At 39.8% G+C, this 19,296-nt stretch overlaps 2 protein-coding genes and 1 pseudogene across 2 annotated transcripts; 2 read left to right on the top strand and 1 right to left on the bottom strand.

The window, feature by feature from the left end:
* The first annotated feature begins 671 nt into the window (after positions 1 to 671).
* On the top strand, positions 672 to 2,114 carry LOC123485468 (olfactory receptor 52K2-like). Its single transcript, XM_045216413.1, has 2 exons — positions 672 to 727; positions 1,042 to 2,114. The coding sequence occupies exon 2, from the start codon at positions 1,089 to 1,091 to the stop codon at positions 2,019 to 2,021; it is 933 nt and encodes a 310-aa protein (XP_045072348.1). The 5' UTR covers positions 672 to 727; positions 1,042 to 1,088; the 3' UTR covers positions 2,022 to 2,114.
* Positions 2,115 to 3,116: 1,002 nt separating this feature from the next.
* Positions 3,117 to 4,423, top strand: LOC123484482 (annotated as a pseudogene).
* Positions 4,424 to 10,977: 6,554 nt separating this feature from the next.
* On the bottom strand, positions 10,978 to 11,910 carry LOC121568124 (olfactory receptor 52D1-like). Its single transcript, XM_045214868.1, has one exon. It carries the CDS (start codon positions 11,908 to 11,910, stop codon positions 10,978 to 10,980), a length of 933 nt encoding a protein of 310 aa, XP_045070803.1.
* Between the last annotated feature and the right edge of the window lie 7,386 nt (positions 11,911 to 19,296).

Below are 19,296 nucleotides of genomic sequence, written 5' to 3'. Positions count from 1 at the left end.
AACACTCAAGTGGTTTAAATGTCTTGGAATGGCCTAGTCAAAGCCCAGACCTCAATCCAATTGAGAATCTGTGGTATGACTTAAAGATTGCTATACACCAGCGGAACCCATCCAACTTGAATGAGCTGGAGCAGTTTTGCCTGAAGAATGGGCAAAAATCCAAGTGGCTAGATGTGCCAAGCTTATAGAGACATACCCCAAGAAACTTGCAGCTGTAATTTCTGCAAAAGGTGGCTCTACAAAGTATTGACTTTGGGGAGGTGAATAGTTATGCACGCTCAAGTTTTCTGTGTTTTTGTCTTATTTCTTGTTTGTTTCACAATAAAAAATATTTTGCATCGTCAAAGTGGTAGGCATGTTGTGTAAATCAAATGATACAAACCCTCCCAAAAATCAATTTTAATTCCAGGTTGTAAGGCAACAAAATAGGAAAAATGCCAAGGGGGGTGAATACTTTCGCAAGCCACTGTACATATAAGGATGTTATAATATTGCAATAAAGTTGTTTTTAAAATGTTATCATGAACTAGACTAGACAGCAACACATATCTAAGGAGGTTCCCAGGTTACATCAGCTAGGTGAAAGGCCTCTAGGACACTAAAGGGCTGTCCTTTACTGATCATGAGGCAATAAAGAGGGCTTGTCAGGGAGCCATCATACAGGGGTCTGTCATAACTGAAGGTGGCCTCCAGCTCTGGCCGTGGACTGACATCTAAGAAGAGAGAAGTATGAATGATTTAAATAATATGATAGATTAAGCTAAACTGCAGTAGGCTACTCAATTAATGTGTTTCCATTTGGCAAAGAAAAATGTGTGTTATATGCAACAGTTTCAACAACAACAAAGTAATTTATTTCTTAATTCTTTGGGATTTTGTTTTGTTCTTTTTAGTTGTAGAGATGTGTTTTTTCTGTCATATTTGTTGCAGTCAAAACATAATATTTGTTGCAGTAGGCAATATTGTGCTCTTTTAATTCAACACATTCATTGGACAAACATATGTGTTGAAGACTATATGACTATTTCTGTATTGTTTCAGGTGGGCTGCTTTCCAGAAGGCAATTACAAAATCATTCTACAGTAGTTATGTATACAAATTCTACATACATGTTGAGCATGGAATCACTGGCCATAGCTCCATCTGGTGTTTACCCAGCATTCCTTTTTGGAACCCTTACATACTGTTTCATTGTGTTTTGCAACGTAACGGTTTTAGCCACCATAGCCCTGGACAGAAAGCTGCATAAACCCATGTTTATCCTACTCTTCAACATGCCTATCAATGACTTAATAGGTGCTACAGCCTTCTTCCCTCAGCTGGTGGTGAGCATCCTGGCTCAGAACAGGTCAATCTCCTACCCTGCATGCTACCTCCAGGCTCTGCTCCTCCACCTGTATGGAGCTGGCTCCTTAACTATCCTGACTGCAATGGCTTACGACAGGTATATCGCTATCTGCTGTCCACTGAGGTATAACGCCATCATGAGTCCAAGTAACTTGATGAAAATCATAATTTTCATGTGGCTCTTGGTCATTGCTCTGATTGTGGTTCTGCTGGCTCTGGTCACTCGCTTCAATATCTGCAGAACGACGATAGTGGATATATATTGTAACAATCCGTCGTTGGTGAGGCTCATTTGCGATGACACACGTATAAACAACTACTATGGGTTGTTTATAATAGCCGTCTTTCAGGGTGTATCGTTGCTAGTGGTTATATATACATATATCCAGATCCTGATCACCTGTGTCATGAATAAGTCGTCTGATGCCCGGAGCAAGGCCATTCAGACATGTGGTACGCATCTTGTAGTGTTCTTATTCTTAGAGTTCAACGCCTGCTTTAGCCTGATAGCTCATCGATTTGAGCAAACAGACCCTTTCTTGAGGAGAGCTTTTGGAGTATCAGTTATGGTGTTCCCTCCCATTCTGAATCCCCTCATATATGGTCTAAAAACTAAAGAAATTCGCCAAAATGTTCTGGGTTTCTACAAACGAAAGGTATCTTCAGTTAAATGAGAAGAAATACTGTACATGAACATGTATAATACATGGCATTCGCTTCAGATAGTTTTTAAGGCCTTCCCAATAAAAGAAAGATATGCTCCTTTGTAAATCAGTCAATGAAAATTAGAGTTGTGTTCCGTCTTTTTGTGCAAGACAATTAGTAATTTCATTGATTTGTTATAGGTTAAAATGTGTAATGGGTTAAGATTGGTTATGGGTTGGCTACAGCATGTTGACTAAATTGTGTGTAACTTGTTTTGTTTTGTCAGTCTTCACCATTTTAATAACAATAACAATCTAAGACAGCACAGTAGATCCCCTTCCTCAAAATAGCTGTGTGTGTGTGTGTGTGTGTGTGTGTGTGTGTGTGTGTGTGTGTGTGTGTGTGTGTGTGTGTGTGTGTGTGTGTGTGTGTGTGTGTGTGTGTGTGTGTGTGTGTGTGTGTGTGTGTGTGTGTGTGTGTGTGTGCAGCTTGAGCCTGACTGACTTGACGTTCATGTAGAATAAAAACAGTAGATTTGATAGTTAAACAATATATAATGCGCTATCTGGAGGAGCTGAGTAACACAAGTAGAAGACAAATGTCAGTTGTTCGCTGTACCTCTCTCTCTCTCTCTCTCTCTCTCTCTCTCTCTCTCTCTCTCTCTCTCTCTCCCCCTCTCTCTCTCTCTCTCTCTCTCTCTCTCTCTCTCTCTCTCTCTCTCTCTCTCTCTCTCTCTCTCTCTCTCTCTCTCTCTCTCTCTCTCTCCCTCCTTCTCTCTCTCTCTTTCTCTCCCTCCTTCCTTCTCTCTCTCTCTCTCTCTCTCTCTCTCACCCTCCTTCTCTCGCTCTCCCATATTGTATAATTGTTATGCCTGTTCTTTGTCCCCATGAGAAGGTAGGGCTATCTGTGAAAGAAAGACAGACTCACTGAAATTCAAGATGCATTGAATGGCCTATATAATGGGACCACAGTATAACAAGTCAGTCATTTCAGTTTTTGAGAGGTGTACAGTAGTTTTTTTCTGGTATAAATCATTATTGGATCCCCTTTTTAAAAATCAAGAAATCTGAACTGGACCAATGGATAACTTTTGATCAAATCCATCATCTGTTTTGACACTGGTCTTGATTCTCACCATCGTACTCAATAGGAATCTCCACCAGCCCATGAACCTTCTGCTGCTAAACCTACCCATCAATGACCTTATAGGCTCCACAGCACTCTATACACAGGTCATCAAAGAGCTTTTACTTGACACAAGGACCATTCAATACGCTGTTTGTGTCACACAAGCTTTATTTATTACAATCTATGGGACGGGAGCTGTGTTCATCCTGACTGCTATGGCATATGACAGATATAGGGTGGTTTGTAGAGGGACGTCCGTGGTGCTCATCTGTCCTCAGGACGGCATGGAAGCCATCCCCAACCCTTTCATCCAGCAGCAGGGCGGATAGTCGGCCAGCCTCGTTCTCTAGGATGACCTCACAGTAGTCCAATTCCTGGTGTGTATGTCAATTGTATTTCCTTGATTCCTCGCATCCTCTACTTGCCTCCTTCTCAAAATGCATTGGAGGAGAAGATCAGAGGAGAGGAACCTTAGATCTACTCCAATGTGCTTTGAGAAGGAGGGAGGATGTGAGGATTCAATCAAATATTATTGCGGTTAGTATGAAAAAATATATATATAAAAATGAAAAAAATTGTATGCACTCACTAACTGTAAGTCGCTCTGGATAAGAGCGTCTGCTAAATGACTAAAATGTAAATGTAAAATATATTGCCATATGTTGCCCTTTGAGGTACAACACAATTATGACCAATGCTCACATCATGAAAATCATCACACTGATATGGGTGTGTGACTTGATTTTGATGGGGGTGCTCTTTTTCCTGCTGCTTCGGTTACCACGCTGTAGATCTCTGATGGCACTCTCCTGCTGTGACAACCCCTCCATGTTGAAACTGGTCTGTGCTAACACAGCCATCAATAACATCTATGGACTCTTTATTCCTACCCTCATACAGGTCATAGTTGTTTGGACCATTCTCTACACTTACCTTCATATACTTGTCACATGTTTCAGAAAGAAAGGATCAGCTGACACTAAAAGCAAAGTTCTGCAGACTTGTGCTACACATTTAATAGTTTTCACCTCTTCACGTGTTTATGGCTTCTCGTCGTTATTTCATACAGACTGAGCCAATTTCCCTCACAATTACGGAGACTCATAGGGGTTTCCACATTCATTTCCCCCCCAATTTTAAATCCAATCAGATATGGTCTTAAAACAAAGAATATCGGAGAAACGACAGAACAAATAATGCAACAAATATTGTGGTTAAACTCAAATATACTAATTGATAAAAAAACAGTTTTTGAAAAAAAATTTCAAAAAGGTATTTTCTTTGTAAATTATATCATAGGTAGGGCTCGTGGAGTTATTTCGCACATGCAGTTAACAAAAACATATGGTAATGTCTGCTCTACCCAAAATTACAACCAAATAATTGAATAATTATCGCAAAAATGGAAGAGGAAAGTGGAAGTGGGAAAAAGTAAGGAACTTGTCTGTCGGCCCTGCATTAAAGAACATAATTGGTTAAAGAAAATTGTGATAAATAAAAAAAGTATGCCAGTTTCATTTAAGGACCAAAGGATTGACAGCCGTCCCATATAGATTGCAAAATATTTGGGAAGAGATTTTTGACGTACCAATTCCATGGCATAGTGTTTATGAACTGATAAGCAAAACGATGCCTGATTCAAAACTTATAATTTTCAATTTAAATTATTATACAAAATATTTGCTACAAGTAGAATGTTATTTACAGTGGGGAAAAAAAGTATTTAGTCAGACACCAATTGTGCAAGTTCTCCCACTTAAAAAGATGAGAGAGGCCTGTAATTTTCATCATAGGTACACATCAACTATGACAGACAAATTGAGAAAAAAAATAAAGAAAATCACATTGTAGGATTTTTTATGAATTTATTAATTTTTTTATGAATTTATTTATTATTGAGTGTGTGGACACCTGTCCACACACTCAATCAAACAGACTCCAACCTCTCCACAATGGCCAAGACCAGAGAGCTGTGTAAGGACATCAGGGATAGAATTGTAGACCTGCACAAGGCTGGGATGGGCTACAGGACAATAGGCAAGCAGCTTGGTGAGAAGGCAACAACTGTTGGCGCAATTATTAGAAAATGGAAGAAGTTCAAGATGACGGTCAATCACCCTCGGTCTTGGGCTCCATGAAAGATCTCACCTCGTGGGGCATCAATGATCATGAGGAAGGTGAGGGATCAGCCCAGAACTACACGGCAGGACCTGGTCAATGACCTGAAGAGAGCTGGGACCACAGTCTCAAAGAAAACCATTAGTAACACACTAAGCCGTCATGGATTAAAATCCTGCAGCGCACGCAAGGTCCCCCCTGCTCAAGTCAGCGCATGTCCAGGCCCGTCTGAAGTTTGCCAATGACCATCTGGATGATCCAGAGGAGGAATGGGAGAAGGTCATGTGGTCTGATGAGACAAAAATAAAGCTTTTTGGTCTAAACTCCACTCGCCGTGTTTGGAGGAAGAAGAGGGATGAGTACAACCCCAAGAACACCATCCCAACCGTGAAGCATGGAGGTGGAAACATCATTCTTTGGGGATGATTTTCTGCAAAGGGGACAGGACGACTGCACCGTATTGAGGGGAGGATGGAAGGGGCCATGTATCGCGAGATCTTGGCCAACAACCTCCTTTCCTCAGTAAGAGCATTGAAGATGGGTCGTGGCTTGGTCTTCCAGCATGACAACGACCCGAAACACACAGCCAGGGCAACTAAGGAGTGGCTCCGTAAGAAGCATCTCAAGGTCCTGGAGTGGCCCAGCCCGAACCCAATACAAAATCTTTGGAGGGAGCTGAAAGTCCGTATTGCCCAGCGACAGCCCCGAAAACATGAAGGATCTGCAGTGTGTGCAAACTTGGTCAAGACCTACAGGAAACGTATGATCTCTGTAATTACAAACAAAGGTTTCTGTACCAAATATTAAGTTATGCTTTTCTGATGTATCAAATACTTATGTCATGCAATAAAATGCAAATTAATTACTTAAAAATCATACAATGTGATTTTCTGGATGTTTGTTTTAGATTCCGTCTCTCACAGTTGAAGTGTACCTATGATAAAAATTACAGACCTCTACATGCTTTGTAAGTAGGAAAACCTGCAAAATCGGCAGTGTATCAAATACTTGTTCTCCGCACTGTATACACCTGCTCTGAAAGGCACCAGAGTCTGCAACACAACTATGCAAGGGGCACCACCAAGCAAGCGACACCATGAAGACCAAGGAGCTCTCCAAACAGGTCAGGGACAAAGTTATAAAAAAATATCAGAAACTTTGAACATCCCACGGAGCACCATTAAATCCATTATAAAAAAAATGGAAAGAATATGGCATCACAACAAACCTGCCAAGAGAGGGCCGCCCACCAAAACACATGGACCAGGCAAGGAGGGCATTAATCAGACAGGCAACAAAGAGACCAAAGATAACCCTGAAGGAGCTGCAAAGCTCCACATCGGAGATTGGAGTATCTGTCAATAGGACCACTTTAAGCTGTACACTGCACAGAGCTGACTTTAATGAAGAATGGCCAGAAAAAAGTAATTGCTTAAAGAAAAAAAGTAAGCAAACACATTTGGTGTTCGCCAAAAGGCATGTGGGAGACTCCCCAAACATATGGAAGAAGGTTCTCTGGTCAGATGATATTGTGGTTAAACTCAAATATACTAATTGATAAAAAATCATGATTATTTTTTTATTTATTCAAAAAGGTATATTCTTTGTAAATGAAATCATAGGTAGGACTGGTGGAGTTATGTTGCACATGCAGCTAACAAGAACATACGGAAATGTCTGCTCTACCCAAAATTACAACCAAATAATTGCAGCATTACCGCAAAAATGGAAGAGGAAAGTGGAAGGGGGAAAAAGTAAGGAACGTGTCTGTCGGCCCTGTATTAAAGAACATAATTGGTTAAAGAAAATTGTGATAAATATAAAAGTATGCTAGTTTCATTTAAGGACCAAAGGATTGACAGCCGTCCCATATAGATTGCTAAATATTTGGGAAGAGATTTTTGACGTACCGGTTCCATGGCATAGTGTTTATGAACTGATACGCAAAACGACGCCTGATTCAAAACCTAGAATTTTTCTATTTAAATTATTATACAAAATTCTTGCTACAAATTTAATGTTCTTTATATGGGGGATACAATCCTCCAAGCTCTGCAGATTTGGCTGTGAAGAGACAGAATCATTAGATCATTTGTTTTGGTACTGTCCATTTGTAGCTTGTTTTTGGACACAGGTCCAGGAATGGCTAAATGATTATAATGTTTACCTGGAGCTAACCCTGCAGATAGCACTACTGGGTGATCTGAAAAGTCATAGTCAATCGATCAATAATATAATAATACTTTTAGCGAAAATGTTTATTTTCAATTTACAATCTGCAGAAACAATGATAATAGAAGTGTTCAGAACTTTTGTAAAACATCACAGTGCGGTTGAAATATATATGGCAAATATGGATGGTGTTAAGAGATAGATGGGTGGTGTTGAATGGAGTTGAAGGATGGGACTAATAACAACTAACAACAACTAATAACAACAAGATAACTAATGTAAAGCATAATGTGTCCATAATAAGTATATAGGTTATAGGTTGAGAGCTTTTGTGAAAGAGCACAGTTAGAAAGATATGGCATATAGAATTAAAACGGATGGACATCATGAAAATGATCGGAGAGGTTGAGGGTAGAGGAAGCTCAGGAGTAAAAACAAACAAAATATAATTATTGTAAAATTGACTGTGTCCATAAAATATATATAGTATGTATAAGCTGGAAGTAGAGGCCTAAGCATTGTTGTTCACTAGTTTATTCCAATTAGGGAAGGGGTGGTGGGGTTTGCTACAAAATAAACATATGGGGAAGTGATGCAGACAATTACATTGATGGAAGTTACAATCTATCTGCAATATTAAAGCTGATCTAACCCCTAAAAAAATTAATAAAAATTATAATAATTTAAAAAAAGAGCGTTGGGCCAGTAACCGAAAGCTCACTGGTTTGAATCCCTGAGCTGACTAGGTGAAAAATCTATCTGTGCCCTTGAACAAGGCACTTAACCCTAATTGCTCATGTAAATTGCTCTGGATAAGACCGTCTGCTAAATGACTAAAATGTAAAAGTGTAATTGTTATATATCTCATATGTAGGCCTATGCAGTATGTCTGGTGTATTTGGCCGTCTCTTCACATTAAAGATATGATATCACATTCCAGTCAGTGTGTTTGTTGTGCAATGACCTAGTGATTCAGTCGGACATTTTCCCTTTTCTCTTCATCTTGCAAACCCCATGTTTAGTTTGTGGATACCACAAAACAAGACATACTTCAAATGTATAGAACGAGACATACACATATCTATTTTGGTCTCAAAATTGTGTTCATTCAAAAGTCTGTGATGCTGATAAGAACAATGTGAATGAACTCAGAAAAAAAAGGAACACATTTGTTCACAGCACCCTCTAGTGATTTTGTTCTGCACAAAATACAGCCTGGAATCCACACTGAATATCACTCCGTTCCACTGTTTCACTGATTCAGTCTGGAAATTCTCCAGTAGAGGCACTTGATCAGTGTCCACTCAGAAACTATGGGCGGGTTTAGCACACATGGAAAAATGTGGCTTCTGAAGATTTGGTCTGCTGATTGGTTGAAGATCATGTTGCATAGCACCTTTCATCAGAGCACAGATTCAATGCAATACCAGACAGGTTGAATCAATGAAATGAAACAATACTGAAAAGGATGCAAATGCAAATGCAAAGTGAGAATGTGTCAGGAAAAGAGTGGTGGAAAGTTTGGTTTACAAATTGAGATAATTATTCACATAATTTATTTTATGAGAAAAGTGGTATTCCAGCTGACAGTTTTCATATGTAAAACCATAGTAAAAATACTGTATATGGAGGAAATTGTATTTGCTAATTAAACATAAAGGATAAATATTTGTTTTTGTGGTAATTCAGGTAACTTGAAACACAATCACATAAATTGACATCAATTAATTATATATATACAGTGGGGGAAAAAAGTATTTAGTCAGCCACCAATTGTGCAAGTTCTCCCACTTAAAAAGATGAGAGAGGCCTGTAATTTTCATCATAGGTACACGTCAACTATGACAGACAAATTGAGAAAAAAAAATCCAGAAAATCACATTGTAGGATTTTTAATGAATTTATTTGCAAATTATGGTGGAAAATAAGTATTTGGTCACCTACAAACAAGCAAGATTTCTGGCTCTCACAGACCTGTAACTTCTTCTTTAAGAGTTTCCTCTGTCCTCCACTCGTTACCTGTATTAATGGCACCTGTTTGAACTTGTTATCAGTATAAAAGACACCTGTCCACAACCTCAAACAGTCACACTCCAAACTCCACTATGGCCAAGACCAAAGAACTGTCAAAGGACACCAGAAACAAAATTGTAGACCTGCACCAGGCTGGGAAGACTGAATCTGCAATAGGTAAACAGCTTGGTTTGAAGAAATCAACTGTGGGAGCAATTATTAGGAAATGGAAGACATACAAGACCACTGATAATCTCCCTCGATCTGGGGCTCCACGCAAGATCTCACCCCGTGGGGTCAAAATGATCACAAGAACGGTGAGCAAAAATCCCAGAACCACACGGGGGGACCTAGTGAATGACCTGCTGAGAGCTGGGACCAAAGTAACAAAGCCTACCATCAGTAACACACTACACCGCCAGGGACTCAAATCCTGCAGTGCCAGACGTGTCCCCCTGCTTAAGCCAGTACATGTCCAGGCCCGTCTGAAGTTTGCTAGAGTGCATTTGGATGATCTAGAAGAGGATTGGGAGAATGTCATATGGTCAGATGAAACCAAAATATAACTTTTTGGTAAAAACTCAACTCGTCGTGTTTGGAGGACAAAGAATGCTGAGTTGCATCCAAAGAACACCATACCTACTGTGAAGCATGGGGGTGGAAACATCATGCTTTGGGGCTGTTTTTCTGCAAAGGGACCAGGACGACTGATCCGTGTAAAGGAAAGAATGAATGGGGCCATGTATCGTGAGATTTTGAGTGAAAACCTCCTTCCATCAGCAAGGGCATTGAAGATGAAATGTGGCTGGGTCTTTCAGCATGACAATGATCCCAAACACACCGCCCGGGCAACGAAGGAGTGGCTTCGTAAGAAGCATTTCAAGGTCCTGGAGTGGCCTAGCCAGTCTCCAGATCTCAACCCCATAGAAAATCTTTGGAGGGAGTTGAAAGTCCGTGTTGCCCAGCGACAGCCCCAAAACATCACTGCTCTAGAGGAGATCTGCATGGAGGAATGGGCCAAATACCAGCAACAGTGTGTGAAAACCTTGTGAAGACTTACAGAAAACGTTTGACCTGTGTCATTGCCAACAAAGGGTATATAACAAAGTATTGAGAAACTTTTGTTATTGACCAAATACTTATTTTCCACCATAATTTGCAAATAAATTCATAAAAAATCCTACAATGTGATTTTCTGGATTTTCTTTCCTCATTTTGTCTGTCATAGTTGACGTGTACCTATGATGAAAATTACAGGCCTCTCTCATCTTTTTAAGTGGGAGAACTTGCACAATTGGTGGCTGATTAAATACTTTTTTGCCCCACTGTATATATATATATATATATATACTGTATATTTACCCTTTACTTAGACAGATGGAAAGGAGACAGGCAGTAGGGCAACATACTATAGCTCCTCTTCTGGTCCCAATGCTTTCTAACATACATTGACATCCCAATGCTTTTTAACATACATTCCTCTTGAGTATTATATTCCTTGACAATAGAAATTAAAACATATAACAAACAGAACAATGAGGAATTAACGTTACATTATAAAGTTACAGTATTGACTTTTACTGCTCTAACTGAACCTTTTGCCATGGAGAAAAGCAGAAGTAATTTCACTCTAATCTCTTTAGTTTTGATACCATATATTACTGGGTTTAGACCTGAAGGAAATACAACAAATATCATTCCTGCAAATGTCTGAAGTAGGAGTGGACTGTTTGGTATTCGATACACAAGGACAATAATGATACCTGAGAACTCATAGATTAGAAAGACAAGCAGGTGTGTGGCACAGGTATGCAAGGCCTTTAGCTTGGCATCAGAGTCACTACTTTTAAAGCATGTGAATAGAATCAATGAGTAGGAGAACACCACAGAAAAACACCCTCCCCCATGGAGTACACCTGTGATGAATAAGCCATAGATGTTGTTCACTGTGGTGTCTGTTGCACAGGTCAGTCTTAACAGGGCCACGTTGTCACAAAAGATGTTCACGATAACTGTTTTACAAACAGGGAAACGCAACATGAGCCCGAACAGGATCCCCACCAGTAGAAAGTCAATCAGCCAAGCAGAGGCAATGAGACTTACAACAGTGCTCTTAGTCATGATCGAGTGGTACCTTAATGGATGACAGATAGCTATGTAGCGATCAAACGACATAATAGACAATATGAGAAGTGTCGCTCCGCCATACATATGAATACAGAAAGCCTGAATCAAGCATGCTGGGTAAGTGATGTGCCTATCCTCAGACAATACATCTGACATGACCCTTGGAATCATTGCACTGATACCTATCAAGTCATTGATGGATAAATTAAAAAGGAACAGATACATAGGCCCGTGTAGATTTCTGTTGAAAGCTATAACCGCAAGCAAAGACAGATTACCGAATAGTGTAAATAAGTAGATGAGAGAGCCTATTAGGACAGTCAAATATTTCCCTTCAGAGGTCAAGTCTATTTTGCCCATTATGAAAACAGTGTCAAGTACATCTATGGTTTGGTTCCCCATCCTCCTGTAGCGTTGAACCTCACGGCAGCTTCACACCAGCTTTGAAGAGTGTAAAAAATGTCCAAAAACATCAACTTAAATGTACAGGAATTGTTATTCACTGATAGCCTTGTAGATGTACAGTGCAGAACATCAGTGTTAATAGTTATGGAAACGTGGTTGCATGCATATTTATAAGAAAGGTGATCCTGTGCTTTGTGGTTCTAAAACCTTACCTCAAACAATTATTGGTCTGTCATTAATAATGTATTAATGTATTTTGGAGGCAGTGATTGGACAATGTAAATCAGGGGTGTAAAACTAATTCCATGGAGGGCCGAGTGTCTGTGGGTTTTTGGTGATTCCTTTAAATTAAGACCTAGACGACTAGGTGAGGGGAGTTCCTTACTAATTAGTGACCTTAATTCATTAATCAAGTAAAAGGGTGGAGCGAAAACACGCAGGTACTCAGCCCTCCGTGGAATAAATTTGACACATGATGTAAATTATTAGATAATCTCTCCTAGGAGGCAAATGTCATGTCAGGAAGCCAACTACAGCTTAACTTGGATTTATCGTAAATTTACCAGACATATAAATCTGGCACATGAGATTGCATGTACAGATTTAGGAAATGATGAACTATTCTTAAAAAATAAGCAAATTTCATTGGGAGCCACTTGGCTTTGTTTTCTAGTGCAATAAACTTCCCACAATCAGAAGTTATATAATACTCTAAGAAAATGTAGCTCTTCTAAGCTTCAACAAAAGCTTTAAAAAACGAACATTTCATTTCCACAATGTATTTGCCGTTAGCCTGGTTATGCACTCACTGCAGACCAGACCTGGGGTCAAATGCTATTTCAGGTATTTAAATTACTTTTCAAAACATTTCAAAACAAGTATTCAGATAACGTTTATTTGAAAAAACAAGTAGTTTAATATTGGAATGTATTTGGAAATACACTTGGAATGAATTTGAAAATATTCAATACACTGACTCAAATACACTCCTATGCATTTAACCTAGGTATTTGAAAATAGTATTTGAAATAAGTATTTGAAAATCCTGTCAAATACAATTTGGTAGACTATTTGGTTTTTACAAATAACCATTCAAATATTCAAATGAAAGTACTTGTTTTGGGCTGTGTATATATTTAATTAACAAATACTCAAATATATAAATAACAAATACTCAAATACACGTCCACTGCAGACATGCTCTCGCAGGGCCATGGTTGTTCAGGCCTTCATCAGAGCAAAGCCATGGAACTTGGTGACTGATGAACCAAATGTTCTGCAGATAAAGCACTCCCACAGTAAAAAGAAAGAAAGAGAGATGGTTACTATAGCCTATTTCATGGAAGGGTTTTATAGTGAACGTGAACTGTCTTTCACATGATTTATACACTCTTTTGGTAATATAAAAATATTAATAATACGTCACACACATGATTTATACACTCTTTTGGTAATATAAAAATATTAATAATACGTCACACACAAGGACAGAAGATGTCAACAAAGAACAATTTAACTTTAATTGAATGTTCTTGATGGGTGGTCCCCTCCACTTTGTCAGCTAATTTTTGTTCACTTACAGTATGTCATATTTCACCAGAAGACAGAAGATGTCAACAAAGAACAATTTAACTTTAATTGAATGTTCTTGATGGGTGGTCCCCTCCACTTTTGTCAGCTAATTTCTGTTCACTTACAGTATGTCATATTTCACCAGTGATGAGGAAAGAGTTGTACAGTCTGTCATATCAGACTGCATTCATTAATCTTTTGTTGCTGCTGTAGCATTCCTTAGTAGCACTTTATATTAACGGCCTATGTATAATGCATTATGCATGAATTATTGACCTCAAAATCAAATGCCGACCGTATTATCTCCCAAGATAATTTTCTTCGGTTATAGACACGGCCGTGTATATCCCCCCTCAAGCACCACGACGGCCCTCAAAGAACTTTACTGGACTTTATGCAAACTGGAAACCACATATCCCGAGGCTGCATTTATTGTAGCCGGGGATTTTAACAAAGCAAATTTGAGGACTAGGCTGCCGAAGTTCTATCAACATATTGACTGTTGTACTCGGGCAGCTAAAATCCTCGACCATTGCTATTCGACCTTCCAGGATGGTTATAAGGCCCTCCCCTGCCCTCCTTTCGGCAAATCTGACCACGACTCCATTTTGCTCCTCCCTTCCTATAGGCAGAAACTCAAACAGGAAGTACTGTACCCGTGCTAAGGACTATTCAACGCTGGTCTGACCAATCGGAATCCACACTTCAAGATTGTTTTGATCACGCGGACTGGGATATGTTCTGGGTAGCTTGCAAAAATAATTTAGACGAATAGACTGAAACGGTGACTGAGTTTATCAGGAAGTGTATAGGTGATGTTGTGCTCACTATGACTATTAAAAGCTACCCTAACCAGAAACCGTGGATAGATGGCAGCATTCACATAAAACTGAAAGCGCGAACAACCGCATTTAACCATGGCAAGGTGACTGGGAATATGGCAGAATACAAACAGTGTAGCTACTCACTCCGTCAACGCAATTAAGATGGCAAAACATCAGTATAGAGACAAAATGGAGTCGCAATTCAACGGCTCAGACACGAGACGTATGTGGCAGGGTCTACAGATAATCACGGACTACAAAAGGAATACCAGCCACATCGCCGACACCGACGTCTCGCTTCCAGACAAGCTAAACACCTTCTTCACCCGCATTGAGGATAACACAGTGCCAACGACGAGGCCCACTATCAAGGACTGTGGCCTCCAGTGATGCCAACTTATCAATTTTGTTGCTAGATTTGGCAACTTTTCAGACTATCCTGACAACTATTTTTTCAAACAGCACCTAGCAACAAATTTAGCTACTTTTAAAAATGTATTTGAAACTTTTAGCAACTTTTGAAAATTGTCTCAAACGCTAAAATGCACGCATTTTCCCTCAAAATGACACAAAAAATGATTTTCTCTGTCACACACTAAGTCACAACACACGTGCATGGCTGCAAAAGTGCATTGTGAGTGACGTCAGCAGCAGGCGCTCAGCTCCTGCACAGGCAGCAGCAGGCCAGCCAAGCAGCACAACAACCTGGAGAGAGCTGGAGAGAGATGTCTAGTGCACTCATTATTATTTGAGTTAAGATGCTTGTTCAATAAGATAGCATATGTACCTTGTTATTAGCATGTACCTAGAATTATTGATCCGTTAGGTAGCATGTTAATTAACTACCAATGCACTGCTTAAAAATATAATTGCTCAGAATGTGTAGGTTTACTAGTTACTAAGGAAAAAATTAAATGTAATTGTTCAATAATGTGTAATGTGTAATTGTTCAATAATTCAATGTGTTGTGTTTAAAAATATAAATATCTGATCATATAAAATGTGTTGTGTTTATATTACTTTTACAAATAAAAATATGTGATAATAAACAAACAAATCTAAACTAACAAATGTCAAATCATATTTGTCGCCGAGACGCCAGTCAATTTGAGCAACGTTATTGTGTATTCTACGTAATGATGCAGTTTTACATTATTACATAATGACGTCATCACGCAATGACATCACAACGTCATTTAGCAACTTTTAGCAACAAATCGACCTGCCTCTAGCAATTTCCCCTGAAAATGAGTTGGCAACACTGGTGGCCTCTCCTTCTCTGTGGCCGACGTGAGTAAGACATTTAAGCATGTTAACCCCCACAAGGCTGCCAGCCCAGACTGTAAGAGGTGATTTGAAGGAGTCAGGCGCAGGAGGGTAAATCACAGAATACAGAGTTTATTCCATAGTACAAAGTTACGCTGGATAGCGTCAAACAGTCCAGTGCGCAAAACAGCCGCACTGGAAGAAAACAGGCACACAGGCAAAATATAACCCGGCAATACAAAGTACACGTAGCTCAACCGAGCTACTCTCTCCTCACATTCAACAATCACCCACAAGGACAAGGGGGACAGAGGGAACACTTATACATGTACTAATGAGGGGAATATGAACCAGGTGTGTGTAATAGACAAGACAAAACAAATGGAATGATGAGATATGGAGCGGCAGTGGCTAGAAGGCCGGTGACGACGAACACCGAAGCCTGCCCGAACAAGGAGAGGAGGCAGCTTCGGAGGAAGTTGTGACACAGACGGCATCCCTAGCTGCGTCCTCAGAGCATGCACAGACCAGCTGGCTGGTGTGTTTACGGACATATTCAGTCTCTCCCTTTCCCAGTCTGCTGTCTCCACATGCTTCAAGATGGCCACCATTGTTCCTGTACCCAAGAAAGCAAAGGTAACTGAACTAAATGACTACCGCCCCGTAGCACTCACCTCTATCATGAAGTGCTTTGAGAGACTAGTCAAGGATCATATCACCTCTACCTTACCTGTCACCCTAGACCCACTTCAATTTGCTTACCGCCCCAATAGATCCACAGACGATGCAATCGCCATCACACTGCACACTGCCCTATCCCATCTGGACAAGAGGAATACCTACTGTATGTAAGAATGCTGTTCATTGACTATAGCTCAGCATTCAACACCATAGTACCCTCCAAGCTCATCATTAAGCTTGAGGCCCTAGGTCTGAACCCCGCCCTGTGCAACTGGGTCCTGTACTTCCTGCGGGCCGCCCCCAGGTGGTGAAGGTAGGAAACAACATCTCCACTTCGCTGATCCTCAACACTGGGGCCCCACAAGGGTGAGTGCTCAGCCCCATCCTGTACTCCCTGTTCACCCATGCACGCCTCCAACTCAATCATCAAGTTTGCAGACGACACAACAGTAATAGGCTTGATTACCAACAATGACGAGACCGCCTACAGGGAGGAGGTGAGGGCTCTGGGAGTGTGGTGCCAGGAAAATAACCTCTCACTCAACTCAACAAAACAAAGGAGATGATTGTGGACTTCAGGAAACAGCAGAGGGTGCACCCCCCCATCCACATCGACGGGACCGCAGTGGAGAAGGTGGAAAGCTTCAAGTTCCTTGGCGTACACATCACCGACAAACTGAAATGGTCCACCCACGCAGACAGTGTGGTTCACTTTAATAATGTTTACATATCTTGCACTACTCATCTCATATGTATCTACTGTATCTTAGTCCATGCCGCTCTGTCATTGCATGTCCATATATGTATATATTCTTGAATTCCATTCCTTACTTAGATTTGTGTGTATTGGGTATATGTTGTGACATTTTTAGATATTACTTGTTAGATATTACTGCACTGTCTGAGCTAGAAGCACAAGCATTTCGCTACACCCGCAATAACATCTGCTGAACACGTGTATGTGACAAGTAAAATTTTATTTTATTTGATTTGATGTGTGAAATGCTTCATAATGTATGTGATATCAACAGAGAGGTATATTTTCTGGGTGATTTAAATATTGACTGGGTTTCATCAAGCTGCCCACTCAAGAAAAAGCTTCAAACTGTAACTAGTGCCTGCAACCTGGTTCAGGTTATCAGTCAACTTACCAGGGTAGTTATAAAGAGTACAGAAAGAAAATCATCAATTATCATGTATTGATCCCAACTTTACTAATGCTGCAGAAATTTGCTTTAAAGCAGTATCCAAATCCATCGGCTGTAGTGAACACAATATAGTAGCCATATTTAGGAAAACCAAATTTCCAAAAGCTGGGCCTAATACAGTGTATAAGAGGTCATACACTATGTTTTGTAGTGATTCCTATGTTGTTGATGTGAATAATATTTGTTGGTCTGTGGTGTGTAATGACGAGCAACCAGACGCTGCACTTGACACATTTATGAAATTGCTTATTCCAGTTACTAATAAGCATGTAAAAAACTGTTAGAGCCGCATGGATTGATGAGGGATCGAAAAATGTATGGTTGAGTGGGATGAGCCAAAAGTAATGGCAAATAAGTCTGGCTGCACAACCGATTGGCAAAGTACTGCAAATTGAGAAATCATGTGACTAAACTGAATAAAAAGGAGAAGAAACTAAACTATGAAACAAAAATAAATGACATAAAGAATGATAGTAAAAAGCTTTGGAGCACCTTAATTGAAATTTTGGGCAAAAAGGCAAACTCAGCTCCGTCATTCACTGAATCAGATTCATCACAAAACCCACTGATATTGCCAATTACTTTAATAAATGTTTTATTGGCAAGATTATTAAACTTAGGCATGACATGCCAGCAACAAATGCTGACACTACACATCCCAGTATAACTGATGAAATTATGAAAGACAAGCTTTATAATTTAGAATTACGTAAAGTGAGTGTGGAAGAAGTTAAACAATTATTATTGTCTATCAACAATGACAAGCCACCTGGGTCTGACAACTTGGATGGAAAATTACTGAGGATAATAGCAGACGATATTGCCACTCCTATTTGCCATATCTTCAATCTAAGCATACTAGAAAGTGTGTGCCCTCAGGTCTGGAGGGAAGCAAAAGTAATTCCGCTCAAATAGCTGACCAATCAGCCTGTTACCAACCCTTAGTAAACTTTTGGAAAAAATGGTGTTTGACCAGATACAGTGCTATTTTACTGTAAACAAATTGACAACAGACTTTCAGCACGCTTATAGGGAAGGACATTCAACAAGCTGAGAGAAATTGATAATAAAACGATACTGGGAGCTGTTTTGTTAGACTTCAGTGCGACCTTTGACATTATTGATCATAGTCTGCTGATGGAAAAACGTATGTGTTATTGCTTCACAACCCCTGCTATATTGTGGATAAAGAGTTACCTGTCTAACAGAACACAGAGGGTGTTCTTTAATGGAAGCCACTCCAACATAATCCAGGTAGAATCAGGAATTCCCCAGGGCAGCTGTCTAGGAACTGTACATTTTTCAATCTTTACTAATGACATGCCACTGGCCTTGAGTAAAGCTGGTGTGTCTATGTAAGCAAATTACTCAACACTATACACGTCAGCTACTACAGCGAGTGAAATCACTGCAACACTTAACAAAGGCTGCAGTTAGTTTCAGAATGGGTGGCAAGGAATAAGCTACTCCTAAATATTTCAAAAACTAAAAGCATTGTATTTGGGACAAATCATTCACTAAACCCTAAACCTCAACTAAATCTTGTAATGAATAATGTGGCAATTGAGCAAGTTGAGGTGACTAAACTGCTTGGAGTAACCCTGGATTGTAAATTGTCATGGTCAAAACATGTTAATACAACAGTAGCTAAGATGGGGATAAGTCTGTCCATAATAAAGTGTTGCTCTGCCTTTTTAACAACACTATCAACAAGGCAGGTCCTACAGGCTTTAGTTTTGTCACACCTGGACTACTGTTCAGTCGTGTGGTCAGATGCCACAAAGAGGGAC

This window comes from Coregonus clupeaformis, chromosome 5 (genome assembly GCF_020615455.1).
Source record: "Coregonus clupeaformis isolate EN_2021a chromosome 5, ASM2061545v1, whole genome shotgun sequence".
In the NCBI taxonomy this organism is placed as follows: domain Eukaryota; kingdom Metazoa; phylum Chordata; class Actinopteri; order Salmoniformes; family Salmonidae; genus Coregonus; species Coregonus clupeaformis.
The sequence above is the reverse complement of the archived record's forward strand: the minus strand, read 5'-3'. Positions and strand labels throughout refer to the sequence as shown.

Bases quoted from the DNA above. Each gene is read 5' to 3' on its own strand.
- LOC123485468 (XM_045216413.1), top strand. From the start codon at position 1,089: ATGTATACAAATTCTACATACATGTTGAGCATGGAATCACTGGCCATA.
- LOC121568124 (XM_045214868.1), bottom strand. From the start codon at position 11,910: ATGGGCAAAATAGACTTGACCTCTGAAGGGAAATATTTGACTGTCCTA.